The sequence below is a fragment of the Molossus molossus genome, unplaced genomic scaffold, assembly GCF_014108415.1.
Source record: "Molossus molossus isolate mMolMol1 unplaced genomic scaffold, mMolMol1.p scaffold_m16_p_1, whole genome shotgun sequence".
Classification (NCBI taxonomy): domain Eukaryota; kingdom Metazoa; phylum Chordata; class Mammalia; order Chiroptera; family Molossidae; genus Molossus; species Molossus molossus.
In genome coordinates, this window is record NW_023425344.1 from 109,103,171 (window position 1) to 109,126,736 (window position 23,566).

The 23,566-nt window shown below is 36.8% G+C and overlaps 1 protein-coding gene across 1 annotated transcript in view; it reads right to left on the reverse strand.

The window, feature by feature from the left end:
• Window positions 1–23,566, reverse strand: part of MALRD1 (MAM and LDL receptor class A domain containing 1) — a 594,562-nt gene that overhangs the window by 216,315 nt on the left and 354,681 nt on the right. The window contains 1 exon segment of the mRNA XM_036270540.1: window positions 5,644–5,772. Coding sequence (XP_036126433.1) covers window positions 5,644–5,772 — 129 coding nt within the window.

Sequence of the window (23,566 nt, forward strand, 5' to 3'; positions counted from 1 at the left end):
AGCTGAGGACGGGGCGGGGGGAAGGGGAGGAGGGTGTGAATGGGGAAAAAAGAAGAAACATCTGTAACAAAAACAAATTAATAAATAAAAAAGAAATTAAAAAAGAAATTAATAAAGAAAAAAACTACATTTTATATGTGTTTCCATACATAATTATTGCATGATGGATGATATAAAGACTTTGTTATATTTCTTGATGAGGAATATGTATTATCTGTACTTTCAAAATGACTATTGCTTTAGAAAATACATTTTCTAAATTGTGGTCTTTATCACGATCCCTTGAAGGATTCAAAGCATTACTAACACTCTTTTAAACAATTGGTATTTTCTCAATGGTATAATACGGTTCTATGGTCAGTGTAAATATTGATCAACTAACATGTTTTTAAGAGAGAGCTTACTTTGCCATATTATAGTGCACAGTACAGGGATATTAAATAGTTTCTCCCCATTGTGAAATGGCTTCTTGGGGAGCTGCATTGAGAAGGATTTTTAGGAATCTGGGTGGAGTGGGGAAGAGGCACATGACCGAAGAAGGATGTTTGTCTCTGTGAGAGGCAGGAAAGAAAGTGACCACAAACCACTGGACATCCTCAGCAGAGAACACAAGGTGCACTTCACACATATTTTAGGTGATAATTTTCTTCCATGAAAGAAGAGAGAACATTTTCTGACTTAACTGTTGTTATTTGTTTTAAAGAATCAATCCCACTTAATTTTTAACTATGCTTTTATTGATTTTTCAGAGAGAGAGGAAGAAAGAGAGATAGAAACATCAATGTGAGAGAGAAACACCAATCTGCTGCCTCTTGCTCACCCCCCTCCGGAGATCAAACCAGCAACCCGGCATGTGCCCTGACTGGGAATCGAACCAGGACCTCTCAGTCCATGGGATGAGGCTCATTCCACTGAGCCACACCAGATGGGTGATATCACTTATTAACCATACATTTTTGCAACAGGAGAGAAAGATACAAAAGAAACTGTTATCTTTTCTGATAACCTACAGTAAAAACTTAGTCATGAGGAGTAATTGCATTTATTTTCTGACAGGTATAACAGGCATGTAAATAAGACACGACTGACAAATTTCAAGACAATGTAAAAATGATGATATGGAAGAAGCTAAGATTATTAATTCTAGTAGACTGAATAAGTATACTATTTTTGTTATTTCATTTAATTCTCAAAGCACTCAATAGGATGGATGTTATTTTATCTACTAAACAGATGAGGAAAGTGGGTCTTTGAAAATTTAAATAATTGCCCAACAAATGAGGGTCAAAATCAAAATGAAGACTTTAGTTTAATAACCCCAAAGGTCAATTCTTTCTTATATTTCTTCAAAGGCCATTTTGAAATGTAATTTATTCTATTATGCACATAGATGATCTGACTTCAGGAATTAGCCCTGATGATTTACATGAGAGAATATATCTAAAAGACCATCAATATTAAACATTAATGAAGTCAATTTGTAGAACCAATAAGTCACCTGTGTATTTCTGTGTTGTGTAGTGCTCTTTTTGGATATGAACAGTCTGTCAAGGGATGGTAAGAAAAGTGACTAATTTGTCAACAAATTACTTTCACATTAATAAATTCAACTATTTCTTGCAGTTGTCCATCGAAGTTGTGGATAACACTAACAGAGATAAGTATGTAATTGACTTCAGTTTTGGAAAAGCAAAACTGCCAGTGTGTGTTTTCACACCAATACCTCAAATAACTGTGGGGAAAAAAGCACATAAGGCAGTCTGAGAGGAAAAATGAGGAAAGCAAAAAGAACATGGGCAGCATTCACATTTGAAAAACCTAAATTCCTATAACGCTTTCCAACATTTTGTAAGCATATTTCTCTATTGCATATACAGATGTACACACACACACACACACACACACTATTCTTCATATGGACTCTCCAAATAAGTTGTGGAACCTTATTTATTTATTTATTTTTAATCCTCACCCAAGGATATTTTTCTATTTATCTTCAGATAGAGTGGGAAGGAGGGAGAGAGAGGCAGAGAGAGAAAAAAAAATTGATGTGAGAGAGACATATTGACTGGCTGCCACTTGCACAACCCCAACCAGGGCCAGGGATAAACCACAACCAAGGTATGTACCCTTGACCGGAATTGAACCCATGACTCACTGGTCTGTGGGCTGACGCTCTAACCACTGAGCCAAACTGGCCAGGGCTGAAACCTTATTCTTTCAAAAATTTTGTTTTTTTTATTGATTTTACAAAGAGAGGAAGGGAGAAGGAGAGAGAGATAGAAACATTGATGAGAGAGAACATTGACTGGCCGCCTCCTGCATGCCCCCCACTGGGGATCGGGCTCACAACCTGGGCATGTGCCCTGACTGGGAATCGAACTGGTGACCTCTTGGTGCACGGGTCAACACTCAATCCACTGAGCCACACCCGCTGGGCTGAAACTTTATTCTTGATAGAACTTGTTATACCTTAAAAGTAACCAGTAAACCTTTTATTTACTAATGATTTAATACATTTTTCTTCCTAGTTTTTTGCCTCACAGCACAAAGTAAATTTTTGAAGCCTAAAACAATGTCTTGTTCTTTTTTATATATCTCATATTTAGAAAGTTATTCTTAGCCCATACTCAGAATAGGAATAAATGAAAAAGTATGATTTTTCATGAATATTTTCAATACATGTACACTTTATGTGAGAGGAAGACACTTTTACTGTCTGTAATAACTTTGACAGCTCTCCTTCCCCCACTGGATATGTAGGGCAATGCCATCATATTTCAATTATTTTTTCTTTAAAACCTTTATAAATTGGCCTAGTTTGTAATGTTACACTAGTGATTATCAAATGCTCTATTTGTTATGTCTTGTAAGGAAAATGGTGATTTTACAAGTGTTTTAGAGCATTGTTTTAGAACTCGACTAAAATCAATTTCTTAGTTAGTATTGAAAAATGCATTTTTGGTACTGGCTGCTGTGGCTCAGTTGGTTGGAGTGACGTCCCATACAGCAAAAGGTGGCAGGCTCAGCCCTGGCCGGTTTGGCTCAGCGGTTAGAACGTCGGCCTGTGGTCCAGAGAGACCCGGGTTTGGTTCCCACTAAGGGCACGTACCTCGGTTGTAGTTTGTCCCGGCACTGATTGGTCGTGCAGGTGGCAGCCACTAAATGTGTCCCTTTCACATCGATGTCTCTCTCTCTCTTTCTCTCTCTCTCTTCCCCTCTCTCTCTCTTTCTCTCTCACCCTCCCACTCTATCTGAACAAAAAATGGAAAAAAATGTTCTTGGGTGAGGATAAAAAAAAAGGTGGCAGGTTCAATTCCTGGACAGGGCACATAGCCAGGTTGCAGGTTTAATCCCTGGTCAGGGAGTGTGTGGGAGGCAACCAATTGATGTCTCTTTCTTTTTCTCTCTCTCCCCCTTCCTCTCTCTAAATTCAGTTTTAAAAATGTACTTTTGGTACACTTAAAAGAAGTTAAAAATAACATTAGGTCCAGCCGGTGTGGCTCAGTGGGTTGAGCATGTCCCATGGATTGAGGGTTCCTGGTTCAATTCCCTGTCAGGGTACATGCCTGGATTTCGAGCTTAATCCCCAGTAGGGGGCGTGCAGGAGGCAGCTGATAGATGTTTCTCTCTCTCACTTCCTCTCTCTCTCTGAAAAATCAATAAAAATATATTTATAAAAAGAAATAACATTATTCAATGTACTAGAAACTTTATTTGAAAATATATTATAAAGAAAACATAATTATTTAAAAATTAAGAATATAATAGTGAAGTATTCATAGCATAGTTTTAAAAATTTCAATCATTTTCACTTTCTTTTATACTTTGATTTAAAGCTAACATATGTGATGAATGTTGAGGACATTATGCTAAGTAAAATGAGCCTTTCACAAAAAGCCACATACTGTATGATTCCACTTAGATGAGGTACCTAGAATTATTCAACGCATAAAAACAAAAAGTAGAATGGTGGTTGCTGGGGGCCAGAGTGTGGGGAGACTGGAGGGTTATTGTTCAATTGAGAAATACTTTTTCAAGATAAAAAAGTTCTGGAGACAGATGGTGGTGTTGGCGGCACAATGATGCAAATGTACATGATGTTTCTGAACTGTACAGTTAGAAATGCGAAATTTATGTTTTCTACATTTTACCACAATTAAAAAAATAATAAATTCTACAAAGAGAAAATGAGCACTTTAGAAGGATCACCACTATATGACCCTGAGAAATAAAACTGACATTGGACTAAAAATAAAAATGTAAACATTGTGAATGGGACAACTTCCCTGTGCATGAGTGACATTTTCCCACTGAGAGGTGGAGTCTGTTTCTATTCTCTGTTTTAGTCTAGGCTACACTTTTTATGTGCATGGCCATTAGGAGTGACATTCTGGAACTTCTGTGGGTAATTCATAATAACTCTTGCTAATTTTCCCGAGGCTCTTGGAATACTTGCTCCTGAAGCATTCACTTGGAAAAGCGAACCTCATACAAGTTATCAAGCCCAGTCCACGTGGATTGCCCTGGAGGATGAGATTCCATGTTGAGCCAGACAGAGAAACCAAAAAGTATCAATGTGCCAAATGTGCAGAGGACAAAGACATCTTGAAATGATCCTCCAGTGCCAGCCATACCAGGTTGAACCATGTGATCAGAGACAAACTGCCTACCTGAATCCTTCTTGAATGACTGACCCAAAAATTACAAGCAAAAGGAAATTTGTTTAGGTCACTAAATTTGAGGTAGTTTGTCATGCGGCAAATGCTAACTGCAACAGGTAGCCTGTATGGTATCCAGGTTCTGTATGACTGCTCGCCAGTAAGATATATGAAAAAATATATTTGGTTTTAGATATGTGCTCATATTTTTAAAAATGCATACCTTGTTTTATACATGACTTTTAAAAGTCACTCGAATTACAGCTTGAATAAAAATATGTGGCCCAAACCCCTTTTTCCAGTGCAATGTAATTGATAACATCAGTCACTAAACTAGTATTTATTCCAAGGGCTAATTTTTAGCCTCATCTATAAAATTGATATATTTTTAAGGAAAAGGAATAGAAACAGCAATGAAAATCAATGAAGAAAAGTAGACTGCTAGTTCAGAGTCTCACAATTTTTATTTTATTTTTTTCTTTATTGATTTTAGAGAGCAAAGGAGAAGGAGAGAGAGATAGAAACACTGATGAGAGAGAACATTGATTGGCCGCCTCCTGCATGCCCCCCTCTGGGGATCAGGTCCACAGCCTGGGCAGGTGCCCTGACTGAGAATCAAACCCGTGACCTCTTGGTGCAGGGTCGATGCTCAACCACTGAGCCACACTAGCTGGGCCAGCGTCTGACAATTTTAATCCTGACTCCTTTCACGACAATTCTATACAATGACATGAGGGGAAATTTTTGTAACATGATTTGCTAGAGATTCGTTGCAGATTTTATTATGTGGGTAAAAAGAATGAGAGGACTGCCATCTGGATGTTTTCACAGAGAAGTTGAAAAAATGTTTTGCCTATTCCAAATCTACTCTAGTGCATGAAAAGAACATTTCTTCTCAGTTATCAATGCCAATATGGTTCTCTACTAATAAATTGAAAGTCTGTGCTGAGTTGGCAGCATTGGAACAGACACACATACTTACCACAGTGAGCTTCATCAGACCCGTCGGAGCAGTCTGGTTTATAGTCACAGACAAGGTGGGATGCAACACACTTCTTGTTGTGGCACAAAAAATCAGTGGCTTCTGGGCAAATCTCAGAAATCTCTCCCGCTGGGGGGAAAATAACAAACACACGCATTATTTTGTGGTATTTCCATTCCATGTGAATACTTCTTTTAATCACTTTATAGATTTCACACCATTAAATAAGTTAGCGTCTTCAACAGCTGTTCAAGGTAGATGTCTAGACAACCCCCTCTTTCTCAGTCCTACCTCCATTGTTCAGCAGGTTATATAGGTTGTACTATCAAAATATCTTTTAATCAGTCGAGGGTTAACCATTAGTTATTGCATAAACCCAAACTTCTAATCAAGGCATTCCAAATTGTTTATTTTTGGTACCAGCTGTGTTTTCCATTCCCATTTTTTCTGCAACTCTTCCCCTAAGCTCCTGCAGCTGAAGGTTTCACGAGCGTGTCATTTGGTCTTCATTTTCCCATGTGTTCACAGGCTGCTTCCTTTACCTGCACTGGCCATTCCCCCGTGTGCTCCTGTGGTCTCCTTGACTTCAAGACTCAAGGGAACAACTTCTCTCTCTACCCTTGCCTTGTCTTTCTCTTTATCATACAAGTCCTGGGTTGGACACTCCCTGTTTCATGCCACCGAAGACCCCTTTTATTCTTATATCAAATACTCTGCACCTCAAATAAGGGTGATTTACATGTCTAGCTGTCCTTCCAGACTCCAAGCCCCTGGAACAGGAGGAGTTTTTGCTTTATTCTCTTGGGTCTAACATATCTACTACATAGTTTGTGCTTAATATATGCTGGTTATAATAATTGAAGTTATAATGGTTTCATCTAAAGAGAACTAAGAAAAGTGAATTGACAGGATTTTCAAAGCAAGTCACATATTTGAATATCATTTGAACTGATAGAAAGTCTAATGATAATTCTTCACAGCTTCAAAGTGATATACATTAAAGGTGTCAAATACTTTTATCAAATTCAACAAATTAAATACAGCTCAGCAATTCCTTTGATACATAGACTACAAGTTCAAGCTGGTGTACCCGAGGTGGGGGTAAGTTACTCAAGGTTAGGCACTATTTCCATAAAGAAAAATGGTAAAGCTACCTAGATTTGATAAAAGTGCATTTCCATAGCCTTTGAGTCATCCCCACACACAAAAGCTAAAACCTGAGTAATCTGCAGAAATAATTTACCAGTAACAAGTAGTCCAAATATGAAGACAGAAAAAAAAAAATCTAAAACAACAGCAAATATTTCCACTATGGGCATCAGGATGATGAAGAATTCACGGTCATATTTATTGACTGTTTTAGATTTTTTGCCAAATAATTTTAAGTACCACTAGTGAGAATTTACAGTTACCCAGGGCAATGTGTAGACATTATTTAGCATGCAAGTCTATGTGCTGGAGATTATTTCATGATTCAATGCCATAGCTCATGGAGCCGGATGTGTACTCCACAGAGGAAATGTCTTCACTCATAATCTAAATAATAGTTTTCTTTAGTTCTTTAAAACGATGACTAAAATAGACGAAATCTCTAAATGAGGATTATTTCCCTAACAATATAGAATAGCAAAGACATGGAATCAAGTCAGTGCTTTGACCTGCAGTAAACCAAGCAATTGTTAGAATTTCTGTGGTATGTGATTTATATTAAGAAGATATATTAGAAAACCTACAATTCCAAGAAGCGTAGATCTTTAAGACAAGAATATAATCAATCAGACTGTTGTTAGCAAAAACATCATGGTAAGTAGAAAAAAAAAATAGACTATTTGAGAATGTTTTATATGTGTTTGCCAGTTTCAATTTCTTCATTCAGTCAAAATAGTCAACTCTATAGATTTGATAAAGTTGGCAAATATATGAAATAAAAGATAATCTCACATATTCTATAGCCAATGATATAAGAATATCAAGAACAGTGGTGATCATGTTAGAAAGCTGGAGATAACCTGGTTGGCAGAATATGGCATATGAAAAAAACTAAATTATTTATTTTAGCCAAAAAATACAGGTCAACAGAGACCTAAACACCTAAAACTAAAGCATGATAGATTGAAGAATCCTAGAAAGAAAAGGCCTGAAAAATAATGTAGCCATAAGAAATGAATATTTAATCCAATGAAAGCATAAGGTCTATATAGGACTAGTTCATATGCATCGGAACAAACTGTCACCATCCTGAACATGACACCAGTTGAAAGTTGGCTTCATTCTGCTTTGAAACAGATTTTACAGTGAAGATGTTCTTGACTACACACTTCTACGTTATACACAGGGTTCATGCTACTTTATTTTATTGCTCTAATTGCTCCAGCTTAGGCTAGGGGAAGCTCTTTAAGTTGGTTCTTGTGTCCCTTTGACATACTCCATCAATAGTGGCGTTTCTTCTGGACACTCTTATTTTATAGCGTTGTAAGTTGCTCAGGCTCAATCTGTACATTTCCTGACCTAGTCCTGGAGTCAGTCATCAGCCATCTCTCCAAGGAGCCCTGGTTTCTATCATGAGAGAATGCTATTAGAAACTGAGATCTGGGTACCAGGTTGCTCCTTGCTACTGCGGTGTCATTTCTTCTATGCTATGATAACTTGAAGAGTCGTGCCATTTTTAATTATGGAAAATCATCAATATTATGTCTTCAAGCAGTCTCTTTCCACAAGTCTTTGTTCTCTACTTCTGGTATTTTCATTAGAAAAGCGTTGGATTTACTCATTTTATCCTCAATATGTGTTTATGTCCATTTCATATAATTTTTTTCCTCTTTGCCTTACTGTGTTGCTTTCTGGTGAGCAAGCTCTCATTTATTTGATGACTCATGTTTCAGTTGTGTCTCTAGTCTGTTTCTCTATCCTTTCCATTGATATTTATTTTCAATCATAATTTTATTCACTTCTAGAAGTTAAATTTAATTTTTTAACTTAATGTGCTGCCTATTCATGTTTCAAGCTTTCCTTTGTCTGTATTATGATCCTAGTAGCATGTGGTTCCACAGCATAAATGTACACTGGCTTCTGCATTGTCCTTGAAGTTTCAGAGGTTTAAATGTGGAGAATCGGTTTGTGTCTCCCTGGCAGATACAGGGAGGGGAGGGGGATAGTTTGTAGGGAGAGTTATTTGTGGTTTCCAAATATTTTTCTTTATTGATTTTAGAGAGAAAGAGAAAGATAGAAACATCGATGAGAGAGAACATCGATTGGCCGCCTCCTGCATGCCCCCCACTAAGAATCGGGCCCACAACCTGGGCATGTGTCCTGACTGGGAATCAAACCAGTGAAATCTTGGTGCCTGGGTCAGTGCTCAACCACTAGCCACACTGGCCGGGCTTTCTTTCAATTTTTACAAGCCCCTGGACAAACAACCACATTTATTCGAACCTTCCCTAAAAAGACCAAGCCTTATGAAAAGGGTCATGTCCAGATTGCCTCTTCTCAGACAGGATTAGAAAAATCCAGTCCCCACACACTTTAGTCCACTTGGAAGCGCGCTGTCACCTGTGATCTGTGTTTCTGTCCCCTCCTTCGGTAATGAGACCAGTCGATACTTTTCTTCTTTACATTTCCGTTTAGAGCATTAATACATGCTTTAAAATACTTTTACATTTTTAATGAGTGGAAAGCTTATCTATTATATAATTTCATTAACTCTTCTGTAGCCTAACTTTCAATATAAATTTAATATTGAAAATCTGTTAATACCTTATGAATTTTAAAAATCACCCAGAAAGCCTCCAAAACAAATTTCTCCAAATAATGCTCCTTAATATAAACCTTATGATACTTGAACCTTGTCCACTAGATCTTTGCTTTAAAAAAAAATCTGAAATTAGCACATACCACTCTCTTTATCTTGTGTTCATATGGAAGGAAGCACGTACGAGCCTCTGCGTGCATGCGAAGAAACAGGAACATTAAGAGGTATTTGTGGTGGTCAGAAGAGGAGGCATTTCCATAAACAGGATTCTTTTTACTTGTTAATACATGGATGTTCTTTGTAATGTAAAGGGGCCTGAAGCTCCTTCATATAAAGCCTTGTAACCTTAGATAAGCCATGTAATATAAATCTCTAAATGAAAACACTGACCATTAGTCTTTCATACAAAATACTATATGTTTACATCTAGTGATGCCATTTGTTTAGAATCTTTAATTATTCATCCTAGAAACATATAGTAATCAATTAACTTGATCAATTGTTGTCACATAGTTTTTATTATCAGTATGTCTCAGAAGTTTTATTATTCTAAGTAAAAGTTTTCCCTAGTCAAAGCTGGTAATACTGGGCCATAACCACAGATTGCTAATGGGCTTTCTAAATATATGGACCAATGTAATGATTTGAACCCCCATTCTGTTGGGTTTTTTTAATCCTCACTTGAGGATATGTTTTGCTGATTTTAGAGAGAGGGGAGAGAGGGAGAGAGAGAGGGAGAGGGAGAGGGAGAGGGAGAGGGAGAGGGAGAGGGAGAGGGAGAGGGAGAGGGAGAGGGAGAGAGACATCAATTGGTTGCCTCCCATACACGGGGATAGAACCCACAACCCAGGTAAGTGCCCTGACCAGGATTCAAACAGTAACCTTTCAGTGCACAGGACAATGCTCAACCAACTGAGCCACACTGGCCAGGGCCTGAAGCCCCTTCTTATAAAGCCTTGTAACCTTAGTTAAGCCATGTAATATAAATCTCTAAATGAAAACACTGACCATTAGTCTTTCATACAAAATACTATATGTTTACATCTAGTGATGTCATCTGTTTAGAATCTTTAATTATTCATCCTGAAACATATAGTAATCAATTATCAGATACCATGGTGGATATTGTGATAGTTCTTACCTTTAAATAATTAATTTATAATCTACTGATGAAAACTTATTATTAACATGGTATATTTTGTGCTATAATTGAAGATATTTATGGCTTGCTGTCAGAGAAACAGTAGCTCTAGTTGATTCTTCTGTTAATAAATATTTCTTTGTTGTTTTGTTTTTGTTTTTATCCTCACCCGAGGACATTTTTCCATTTTTGTTCAGATAGAGTAGGAAGGAGAGAGAGGAAGAGACAGAGAGAGAAACATTGAGTGGCTGCCTCCCACACAACCCAACCAGGGCCGGGGACAAACTGCAATCCAGGTACATACCCTTAGCGGGAACCGAACCCGGGTCTCTCTGGACTGTAGGCCGACACTTTAACCGCTGAGCCAAACTGGCCAGGGCTCTGTTAATAAATATCTAATACACTTATTCAGTTGATGGCCTTTAAAGTGCCCATAATCTCAGTCCTTCAGCCAATTGATAAAATAGGCCAGACCACTCAGCTGGGGGGAAGCTGTCCTGTATGGATTTCCTTTATTTCTTCCAATCTTAGCTTCCTTACGAAGAAAGTTTGACAACTTATTGAAAATATGGAAGACTTAGATTTATTTGACGGAAGAGAAACATTTTGGATACTACGAGTAAAATAGGCTCAGGTACAGGTATTTTGGAAAAGATCATGCCCCTCAAATCTGTTTGCACAGATGCACTCACTTCACTTGAGTGCTCCTGTTCAGAAAACAACAGGGGCACGTCTGCAGATAACACTGCTGAACACTTCATAGCGGACAAGTGTTTTCAAATGTTCATGAAATAACAATACTGTGTTTGGTATTTTCTGTTCACCCTGAGCATTTAAATCGATCGTGCGTTAGAAACATCGCCAAGGTTTAAGAAGGTCATTGCACATATCAGACGACTGAAAGCAACACATCTTGTCACCTCACTGATCTCAGTGACAGCAAAGCTCGGCCTGTGTCAAATGACCAGAGGAGCTGTTGTTGCAGGCACTGGACCATGTCTTAGCCCACAGAAGAGTTTGGGGAAATAGGAAGAATGTAATTCTGCTTGTGATACCAGAGGCGAGGTGCCTGCTAAGTGGAAAACATCCTAAAGATCAATGTTTCGTGTTTTTAAACATGAAGGTGACTTTACAAACTGTTTCTATATTTTTCTGGAAAAAAAATAGATCAACCTCTCTTTTCAGACATGAAACACAGATTTTTATCTTTAATTTGTTAGATCTGGACATAGTTTAAGTATCTAGTTTTCTTTATTTTTTATGATTTTTCATATATTTTAAGGAAGCTATATGTGTGTGTGTGTCTGTGTGTATATCAGTAATTGGTTTAAAGGTTTGTACAAAAAAACGTTTAGAGGCCAAGAAAGAAGGTAGAGGAAATAATAAGAAAATAAAACAACACCCACAACAAAACTCCGAGCTGCTATCACTGACAAAGAGCACCCGCTTCGTGTGTGAAGAAACGCGCTTAGTGGTTGAACGTTTCCGAAGTCCTCATCGACTCTTCAGCTCCTTTCAATTCCTAATCCTCCAGAAAAGAACACTTGCTTAACCATCTGACAATGTCCTAACCCCCATTTTAAAAAGACATATCAACTGTTTCCATTCTGGGGTTTCCTGCTGCCTCTGATTTGCTAAAAACGCCTTCCTTTTTGTAACCCTCCAGTCCTTTGGCTCCTTGGCATCATGCTCCTGCCGGTCCGTCGTCTCTTGTCTCTTTCCTTTCCTTCTCCCCTCTCGGCTCCTGGTCTGGTCCAGGTCTTTAAGTGCTGGAGGAGCAAACTGTGACCCTGATTCATTTTCCTTTGCTCTTCCTTTGGTTTCATAATTACTGTCATGGTTTTATCTGCCCACTCGGGGCTGGTGACCCAATAATTACATCCCAATCTATACCTTTTCCTGAGTTTAGACACTTATGATACATTTCCCATTGGATTTCTTTGCAACACATTAGACACACTAAACATGGCCCAAAATGCACACACTGTCTTTTCCTTTTGTCTCCTCTTTATCTTTCCCTACTTCTTGTCTCACAATAAAGCTCACAGCACCCAAATGTATGGTCCACAGAGGTATATCTTCTTTCACCTCATTGTCCCTTCGTTCATGTTTTTATGCTCTCATCCTACCCTTTCTGTGTGCTGGAGATGGCTGGCTATTTACAACATCTGCTCATATTTCTATAGGGGGCAGTTGCTCCTGAGTAGTGACTGCTCAGCCAGACACTATTTCTCAGCTGCAGGTGCAGCTCAGTGGGGCCATCAAGGTGTGTGCTGATCCACGGAATGTGGTGGAGTGACAGGCACCACTTCCAGGTGAGACCATGCAGACTCCCACACGCTACGCCACGCTCTCGTCCCCTCCTGGGTGGGTGGGAGAGTGATGAGCACTAACTGGGGTGGACCTTGAAGGCCACAACTGAAGATCTGCTGGGTCCCTGGATAAATGCACGAGAAAAGCTGCTGCACCAATGTGTTCATCTGACAACTACTGTAGAGTAAATAAGAAATAAGCTTCTTGAATTGTGTAGTATTTTTAGATCAACTTGTTATAACAATAGCCTGGGCTAATACACTGGAATACAATGGTGGTGGTGGTGATTCCACTCTTACAGAGAATGTATGACATGTTTCATTATGTGTAAACACATTACAAATATTAACTCACTGAATTCTCCAGATAGCTCCAAGAAGTACTATGATTTTTCTTCTTTAAATTACCGAAGTCCACACAGCAACCTAACAGCAAAGCCAGAATTTATGTTTTGACTACACAGTCTTTACTTTCAACTAGTAAACCCCAAACCTCTTCTCCTCCTGCTCAAATATCTAATCCCATAAGCCACAAGTGAAGTGTTGTTTTTTCCAAGGCCCATGCGGTGCCCTGGATAATCTCAATCCTAGCAGATGGTATTAAAATACAGTACCACGATACATTTTCTGTTGGATTTATTGACTCTACAATGGACAAACTAAACATGTTTCTTCAAAAAAAATATGGAAGCATCCTTAAAGAAAGTAATGATATGTTATTTATTGCTACATCCCTAAAACATAGCGGAGAGTCCAGACTTCTTTTAGGTGATTAAGTACTATTTGCTGGATTGTGTTTAAATTTGGTAAAGCTGATAGGACTTTCCCACTGCAATCAGAATAGCTGGCTATTTAAACTTAAAATGAATTAAACGCATGCTATGAATACTGAGAACTGAGAACTGCATTTAACAAATTTAAAATACATTGGGCAAAATCACTCCCACAAAGCCTCGCAGTTAAAAATAATTAGAAAAAACTGTCAACTACTGAAAACTGCTCAGAGGATAAATGGGCTGTGTGGTAATTATTGTCACTGCCTACGATAATTTCTGAGATGTAATAAATTCCGTGAGTTGATAGTCCATATGAACACAGCTAATGATGTAATTTATTGGTTGCTACACAGACAAGGAGGAACATGGCGTGTAATGTCACGAGGCAGAAAGAAAATACAATTTAAAGAGAAGTGGGCCAAAGCAACATAGAATATTAAGATAATAAGGGCTCTTTTTGAGGAAGATGGATTTGGTACAAGACATAAAATTGTAAGGAAAAAAATAAGTTACTCAATAAAAGTGTAATCATCACTAAAATTGGCCCAGTCATTACAAATGGCCCAGCTCTGACTTGAGGAAGACCCATGATGGATGGAATATGTCATGAGGTCTAGATGTAATTGAAACGTTCTCACTGCTGTGTGAAGAGGGGAATGCACACTTCGCTCTAGGTTTGTCTTCACTCCACAGGAGTGAGGTATCGGAAGAGTTGGCGCTACAGCACGGATGTCACATCTATCTGACTGGGAATGGCCAAGGAGCAGATGCAATAGTGTATTCAGCATTGGTCTCAATGCTATTGCCTTTTCTTTTGCTCAGGTGACTTTTGCACAGAATTTATACTGAAGCATTTGCTGGTCAATTCAAAATATTAATACATAATATTTTGTATTATACTATGTAATAAATAAATGATTCATTTGACCAAATTGAAAACAACTTTATAGATAGATCGATAGATATAGATAAATATAGATATATCTATCTCTCTCTCTATATATAGATCTATATCTATCGATCTATCTATCATCTATCTATCTATCTATCTATCTATCTATCTATCTATCTATCTATCTAATCTTACTAACCTAGTCAGCAATTATTGTGTTTACTTATTTCTTTTTCTCTTACAACCATTATGGAGTGACAGATTAATCACTAAACTTACAGTCAATAAGCCTTATTTCTATTTCTATAGTTGTAACACCCCAAAGCAACTTGAAATAAAATCATTCAGACACTCTGGACTGTTCAGGTCTTTCCTCTCTAAAATTCTATAAAATATTAAGTATTATATAAAAACATTTTCTTAGTTAATTCACTGAAATTTTTCTGGTTGATTTTTAAAAATATAAGTGCAAGTACGAAAATGTTGTAACAAGCAATCAACGGTTATCATTTTCAGCTACCCCAAACCTCCAAAACCACATTTCTCTTATGAGCTAATATGTAAGATGTAAATTCTATTAACATTGTTGGGCATTAAAGAGTTGAAAATTACTCTTGTAGACTGTCTGGAGCTATAAACACCCCCCACCCCAGCATGTATATTTCCACTAAAATGGAAAAATCAAAAGTTACATAAAGCCTAAGAGTTTATTATTGTTGATCCTATAGAAGTAAGGTGTGGGAATAACTGGAAAAAATAAAATCATTAAAAATTTTTGGTACAAAATACATAAAAAATAATTAGTCAAAGGACTTAGGCTAAAGGCATGGAGAGTTTGGAAGTACAGATGGAAATAGAGACCTATTTCTGAAGTGTACATATTCCCAAGAGTTAGCTGTGAATCTTCTGTGTTTAATGTGTTAGTACATATCACATGGATGAAGAAAGTGGCCAGAGTTTTGTAAAACATGTGCTCTCACATGCAGCCTGCACTCATGTTCAACACAAACACAAGATGAATGTGCTTCCTGGTTCAAGTTGATTTCTCAGGCTACGGCTTATGGAGGACAGAGCTGGGAAGAGGCCGGCAGAGCCTGAGGCAGGCTGGGAGCAACTTGGTCAGAGAAGCCTGAGACCTCAGATTTCGACCGGGGAGTATGGGCTGTGAGTGGACATGTCCTTCCAGCTCTTGCAGACCCCTTGCCAACGGGGGGGAGGTAGCCTGAGGAGAGGCAGGCTTCCCTGCAGTGCTCACTACCAGAATCTTACATGGCTGATTAATCTCAGGATAGACAACTGATTAACGACAGGCCAACCGGATTGTTCTATTTGAGATTGGATGTTGTACCAAGACACACAAAAATGACAGGATTGGAGGGCACAGGTGTCTAATGGGCATTTCACTGGAACAAATTTCCATGAGCCCCTGTTGCTTAGGTCCTTGGAGCTTATGCTTCCCAAGGATAGCTTGCACAGTTGTTTCTTCAGTTTGCTGACCCATCCCAGAATCTTTAACAAAAAATGACCTTGATTTATTTAAGGTTCAGAAAGTTGGTTTCCAGTCCATGCGTGGAAAGAATAGAAGCTGTTAACTGCATCTGTTATTGATCTACGGAGGCCCTGCTCTAGAAGGAGAAGGGCTACAACAATTACCAATGGTGTAAGCAATAAAGGAAAACAATCCCACTCGTGTTCAAGGAAATATATAGCCTTCCTGAAAACATACAGCTCTCGAAGCTCTTTCATTTTGATCCTATTAATGGGCTTTAATGAAGAAGAAGAGATTTTGAAATGCTGAACAGTCTGATTCAGACTTTTTAATTAGCCCAACTTGTCTACTATTTACATAGTAAGATCACTGCCAGACACTGCAATTTATGTGCAAAATTCAGGGCCAAACAATGATCAAGTTATGTTTTTCTGCCTAAACTAAACACCAATAATGTAATCACAATATAATATCTTTGACCTTTTCAATTGAACTCTCTCATATTTGTGAGATGTGTAAAAAATCAATCTGTACTGTATTTTCAATATAGTATTTCACTTGAATCTTCAGAATCTAATAGGTTTACTGAGGACTGAAAGTTATTACTGAAACTGGGGCTAAGGATAAGTATTTAGATGTACTTTATAATTGTAAGCAAATAGCTTAACTACAGCAAAGAACATTTAAATTTTTGTTTTTTTACAAAATCTTAAAATGTCCTTGAGTAAAATCTATAACACTTTGTGTGATTTCTTTAAATTAATTAACATTTTTTAGACTCAGATTCCTGAACTGACTACTGGAGATATCAAATTTCTTATATGAATGATAGAGTATGTAAACATTAAATGAGATCATGTATGTTCAGTTACCAGTACATATATGACATTTACTACATGTTCTATTTATGTTAGTTTTTCCAGTTTTTTCTTGAATCTTGACTACTTACTTGCCCTCTCAGATTCTTAGCTGCTTTACATATAAAATAAGTTCTTATAAGATTTAGATAAGATAAAATATATAAAGCTGGTAAAACTCCTTAATTTATAGATGTTGGAAGTCCTAGTCCTTCTTGCATTCATCCCAGGCCAGCATTCTTGCTACAATAAAATACTGCTTTGGGAAAACATTAATAATATGTTATATTATTGTTTACTTCCTAAATATAGTTAGAAGACGTCAGTATTAATAGATAATACTAATTATTGACTTATAATGGGCTTGATACTTATTTGATCACTTTGTAAAGGTTATATCAGTAGATTTTCACAGTAATTTAATTGATAGAAGAGGCACAGAGTGGTTGAGTAACTTGCCCCAGGTCACACAGCTGAGAAATAGTAAAGTTAAAATTCAAACTCAGGTAATTATTCCAAAGCTTATCATCATATAACCTCTAAGATATGTCTTTCAAATCAAAATGGTGATGACAGAATGTAATTAAAGTGTGTTCTATACTTTTCGGGAAATTTTAAAATGGGTAAAATATTTAAAAATAGAGGTCTTGGGATATTTTTAGATAGAAACATCTGTAAGCTCATTTGATTCATAGTCAAACTTAACATAATATATAAGGAGCTTAATAGGTTATATAAATTATTTTAAAGATAATCTAACCTAATAGCACATTATGACCTAAAGGATAAATAAAGCAGGGTTGACATCTTGAGAGAAGAAAAAATTTCAAGTGGGCTAAACATTTAAAAACTGATGATATAATTTTCCCAAATTTATATTATAAAACATTCCAAAATACCTCTATGTTAATAATGCATTTTACTTTTTAAAATATTATGGATAGAAAGCCATTTATTACTTCCATTTTTGGCAGAATGAAATTTAAGTCACCTCATCTGAGAGGAAATAGCTACGATGTATAATAAAATACTAAAATATATTTTAAATTTAAAACTATTCAAAGCCAGAAATGAAGACAATGCAGCCAACAAGAAATTTCTGTTGAAATCTTCAGAGAACTTCATTGGCGTAGGCCCCACCAAGGGCACGGAATTTACCGGAAGCTCCCACACAAAACTGAAATTAATAGACTTATACCTTCTCCATTAAAGTAAATGAGAAATAAGCCTGCTTCTCAGAGTGGTGGAAATGAAACATAAATCACCCTGATCTAAAATTTGTACAAAATAACAAAAGGCTAACAAGAATCAAGACACTCCTGAGAAAGAAGATCAAAATTAAGAGACTACATACCTTAGATAACAAACTTCTCTAAACATTTTAATAAATAGAATGGTGCGAATGGCAAAGACATAGTCTAATACATCATAGAAACATAATAGACTTAGAACTGAATCTCATGTGCTTAGAAATTTGATTTTTGGCAGACGTGGCATGCACATCGGAAGGGGAAAATGAACTAATCACATATCAGCGATCTTCGGGCTGAGTTACGGGGACCTCAGAGAGGATTCACAGGTTTGGCGAGGAGGATAAAGGTGTATAGTTTTAAGGGAATCAGTTTCTAGCTCCTCATTTCCAGATGTGAGGCTCCCTAAAATTAATGTGCCTGAGAATGCACCTATGATCAGTCTGGTTCTCCTCTGTACAGTCTCTTTCACGACCACACCACATACTTTCTAGAAGATAGGGTTTTCATCTTTCCCTCTATTAGACATTCAAAAACACATATGGGCAAGTTGGGACAGTGGCTCATTAAAGACTCACACCTTTAATAACCTGACTATTTTCAAAGAATGATTAGTCTAGATAGAGAGCTTTATGAGACGGCAGTAAAAAATAGCAGGAAACCATTTACCATACAATGCTATTTACTACCAACATATTAATCACTAAAAATAAAGCTTTTTTTCTATTATGAAAGCTGAAGATGTAAGTATAAATGCAAATAAGTCTGATATCTTAAAACTCTCATCAAAGTTTTCCTTGGGAGTTTGATACAAATTAGCATTTCTCGTAGTGAAAGTGAGGGAAGCATACAGGTCTTAGAACAAGGATAGTAGCTGATGTACTGTTAGTAGCTGCAAGTTAGATGTTCATTTCAGTATCTCAGAAACCGATTCCCTGCAATGACATTACTGTGGTTGATGAATGAATACAATGGCAGAAGCCACTGTTCAACAGTTTGTACCACAAATTATGGTAGATTAACAAAACAAAAAGATATGCCTTAGAGAAAAGAAAATTATGTTACAACTGAGATTATAGCAAGCGAAGAAGAGATTGCTGAGTTTGGATAGTTTTACACAAGTGTATTTGAACTTACAACAGAAATGGGGCATATTTAGAAATGTTTATATATAATTTATATGTACATATACATTTATATTGTCTGATGTAGTTGCTTAATGACAAAGCAAAGGGCGGCCTTGTTGCTCATAATTATCTCTATACTCATTTAAAAATATTGGCTTAAAACTCAACAGCACAAACAACCCAATTAAAAAACGGGCAAAGGACTAGAATAGATATTTCTCCAAATAAGATAGATAAATGGCCCACATAAAATGATGCTCATCATCACTAATGCAAATTGGGGAAATGCAAATCAAAACCAAATGAGATACCACCTCACACCATTAGGATGGCCACCATAAAACAACAGCAGTAGCAGCAACCAGAACAACAATAAAAACAAAATAAAACAACAACAACAAAACTAGAGACAACTTTGGTGAAAAAATGAGGAATTGGAATACCCTAAAAAATTTAAAAAATAAAATTATTGTATGATCTAGCAATTCTTTTTTTTTTTTTTTTTTTCTTTATTGATTTTATAGAGAGAGGAAGGGAGAGGGAGAGAGAGATATAAATGTCAATGAGAGAGAACATCAATTGGCCGCCTCCTGCATGCCCCCCACTGGGGATCAGGCCCACAACCTGGGCATGTGCCCTGACTGGAAATTGAACCAGCGACCTCTTGGTGCATGGGTCGATGCTCAACCACTGAGCCACACTAAATAGACTGATCCAGCAATTCTAATTTAGCACATATACCAGAAAGAATTGACAGCAGAACTCAATGCATATTTGTATACCAATTGTCATAGCAGCATTATATACAATAGCCAAAGGTGGAAGCCACCCAAGTGTCCATTGGCAGATGAATGAAGAAAAAAAATGTGGTCTATACATAAAATAGAATATCATTCAGCCTTAAATAGGAAAGAAATTCTTATATATGCTACAACATGGATGAACTTTGAGGATATTGTGCTAAGTAATAAGTCACAAAGTAAACCAGTCACAAAAGGACAAATAACTACATGATTCCACTTATATGAAGTATCTAGAATAGTCCAAGTCATAGACACAAAATGTAAAATGGTAGTCGCCAGGGTTTGGGGGTAAGGGAAATAAGAAGTCAGAGTTTAGTAGTTCAGTTTGCTCATTAAATTTCATATACGAGTGAAATCAATATGGCGCTTATCTTTCTCTGACTGGCTTATTTCACTTAGCATAATGTTCTCCAGGTCCATCTATAAGGTTGCAAAGAGTAAAGTTTTCTTTCTTTTTAAGCAGAGTAATGCAGATACAGTGTAGGCAGAGAGCTCTGGTTGGGGGAGGTATTGGGGATGGATGAAGGAGTTAAACAAAAAAAGAAAAAAAGAGAACTCATGGACATGTACAACAGTGTGGTTGGTGATTACAATGATGGAAGGGTGGGTGGGTGGAGGTGGAAGAGGGCATAGAGGGGATAAATGGTGATGGAAAAAATAAAACAAAATACAATTTCAAAAAAGAAATAAAATGAAGTTAGAATTTAATGGATACAGAGTTTCAGTTTTGCAAGATGAAAAGAGTTCTTGGACGGATGTTGGTGATGGTTGTACAACAATGTCAACGTACTTAATGCTACTGAACTGTACTCTTAAAAATGATTGAGATGATAAATTTTATGTTCTGTGTATTTTACCACAGTTAAAAATATACGTATTTGCTGATTGTCTAATGAGTGTTAGGCACTGTTCTAGAAGCAGGTGTTGCAGCATGGCCTGCCTTTATTCGCCACTTAAATTTAGGGGCATTTTTATTGATAAAAAGGATACTAAAACACAGCCTTGGTTTGCATAGAGCATGGGACATTGCCATTAAAAGGGCAAATATTGCCCTGGCCAGTTTGGCTCAGTGATTAGAGCGTTGGCCTGTGGTCCAGAGAGACCCAGGTCCGGTTCCCGCTAAGGGCACGTACCTGGGTTACAGTTTGTCCCGGGCCCTGGTTGGTTGTGCGGGTGGCAGCCACTTGATGTGTCCCTTTCACATCGATGTTTCTCTCTCTCTCTCTTCCTCTCTCTCCCTCCCACTTTTTCTGAACAAAAAATGGAAAAATGTCCTGGGTGAGGATAACAAAATAATAAATAAATAAAAGGGCAAATGTTATTTTCTAAAAGATTACACTTGAATATATTTTCAAGAGACATAAGAAATATGAGATAATTTACATTCAACAATTATTATATATAGAAGTGGGATAACTGTCATGGGATGAATATTTACACATATTTCAGTTTTGAAAATAAAGACAGGTTTATAATGATGAAAATTAAGTCTGTTTTAACTGACTGGTTGAACAGTGAGAACTGTGTTTGCCAAACACTGCCCTTGACTGGAATTGAACCTGTGACTCTGGTCCTTGGGTCAAGGTTCTAACTGCTGAGCCAAACCGGCCAGGGCTGTCAGGCATTTCCAAAACAATGAGTGAACTAAATCTGCATCTCCAGACTTTTGTGATAAATATGACTCAATCATGTAATAAAATACTTATTTTATCAAAGCTAATTGACAATTATATTGAAATTATTCATGGATCAAATTTTTACATCTTTATGATAATTTATGTAGAGTACCTTGGGGATCACTTTAATATTATGCTAAAACATACACTTAAATTACTATTTTATATGTATAATAAGATTGCAAATAATAAAGGGCACATTAGAATAACCTGAAGCTTTAAAAACTATGGGTACCTGGAGCCCACACTCAGGTAATGATTTAAATGGTCTGGAACAGGGCCTGGGCAGAGAGAGGATTTTAATCTCCTCAAGGGATGTTAGTGGGCAGCCAGGGTTGATAACTATGATCACTGATACATCTCACAATAGAAAGTTAACTTTTTTTTTTTTTTTTTTTAACAGGAGAAAAGAAAGTGAGTGAGAGAGAGAGAGAGAGAGAGAGAGAGAGAGAGAGATGGGGCAGAAGGAAGAAAACAACGGTTGCCTCTTCAGAGATGTACATTTATCATAGGCTGTAGGTAATATTAGCATCAGAACCAGTGAGACAAAAGGCAGGGAGAGGATTGATTTCCAGAAATGGGCTTTCTTGGATCCTGGACAACTAGAGAACCCATTTTTTTCCAATCATTTAAACACAGGCTACGGTTTCCCCTTGTTGAAGGTCTCCATACCCTACAAAGCGTGTGCCCCATGGTTTCTTACAGACATCCCACAGCTTATTGGGCAATTGCATTCAAATCCCAAAGAAGGCTGCATTCCACTCAACTTCATTTCAATGTGCTTACAACAGTTAATAACCGTGGAGACAGCTTGCAATCAATGACTCAACTCATAAAAAGATATCTAGGCATAAAATAACTCACATTAAAGATGATCTAGAAACATTTTACCACGTAAAATTTCAGTTAGTCAATAATAAAACTATTAATTTCTTAATATTTTTAGTTTTTTTTTATTAGCTCAACCAACACATTTAGCTTTAGTACAGATTAAAAGAACCTATTAATACTTTGGACTAAGCTCACATTTAAAGCAATAACATAAAATCATGTCCCTGCCAAACAAATCAGTCCTTGATAATCATGATAATCATTGTATTTCACATTTATTTTCCACCACAGTGGGACAATTAAGAGAATTATAATTAACTATTAAAAAATAAACAACTAAAACGAATCCAGGGTGTTCCCTCCATGTAATGGAAACAGAATAAAATACAAAATTGTAGATTAAAATACTAGGAAAGTCAAATGTGCCAACATGTAAAGAAAAAAATATATAACAAAACAAAGTTACGGTGAATTATTTTGGCAAAGGACTTGTGAAGAAGGAACAACCAAAAGTATAAATTATTATTAAAGTAAGACAAAAATCTGGTGATGAAAAAATTATGTATGGCTCGAAGACATCTAAATATTGGCACTAAAATGTATAGATGAAAAATATATAAAGAACATTTAATCTGAGTGTTTCTTAAGCCTAGTGATAAAGGCAAACCTATAGAGTAAAACCTTAATTATATTAAATTAAATAAATGTCATAAGATGTTTTCTATAAGAATATATAAAGAGCCCTGACTGGGTACCTCAATTGGCTAGAGCGCCACCTAGTACGCCAAGGTTGCAGGTTCCATCCCCAGTCAGGGTGATGCAATAATAAACCAATCAATGCATGATAAGTAGAATAACAAATTAATGTTTCTCTCTCTCTAATCAATATAAAACTTCAGTTTAAAGACATAAATAAATAAAAAGCAAGAAAGTAATATTTACAACATATCTTATAAAAGAGGATTTATATAATTAGTAAAGAAAGAACATGTCCAAATTAATATAAGAAAGCAAAAACGCA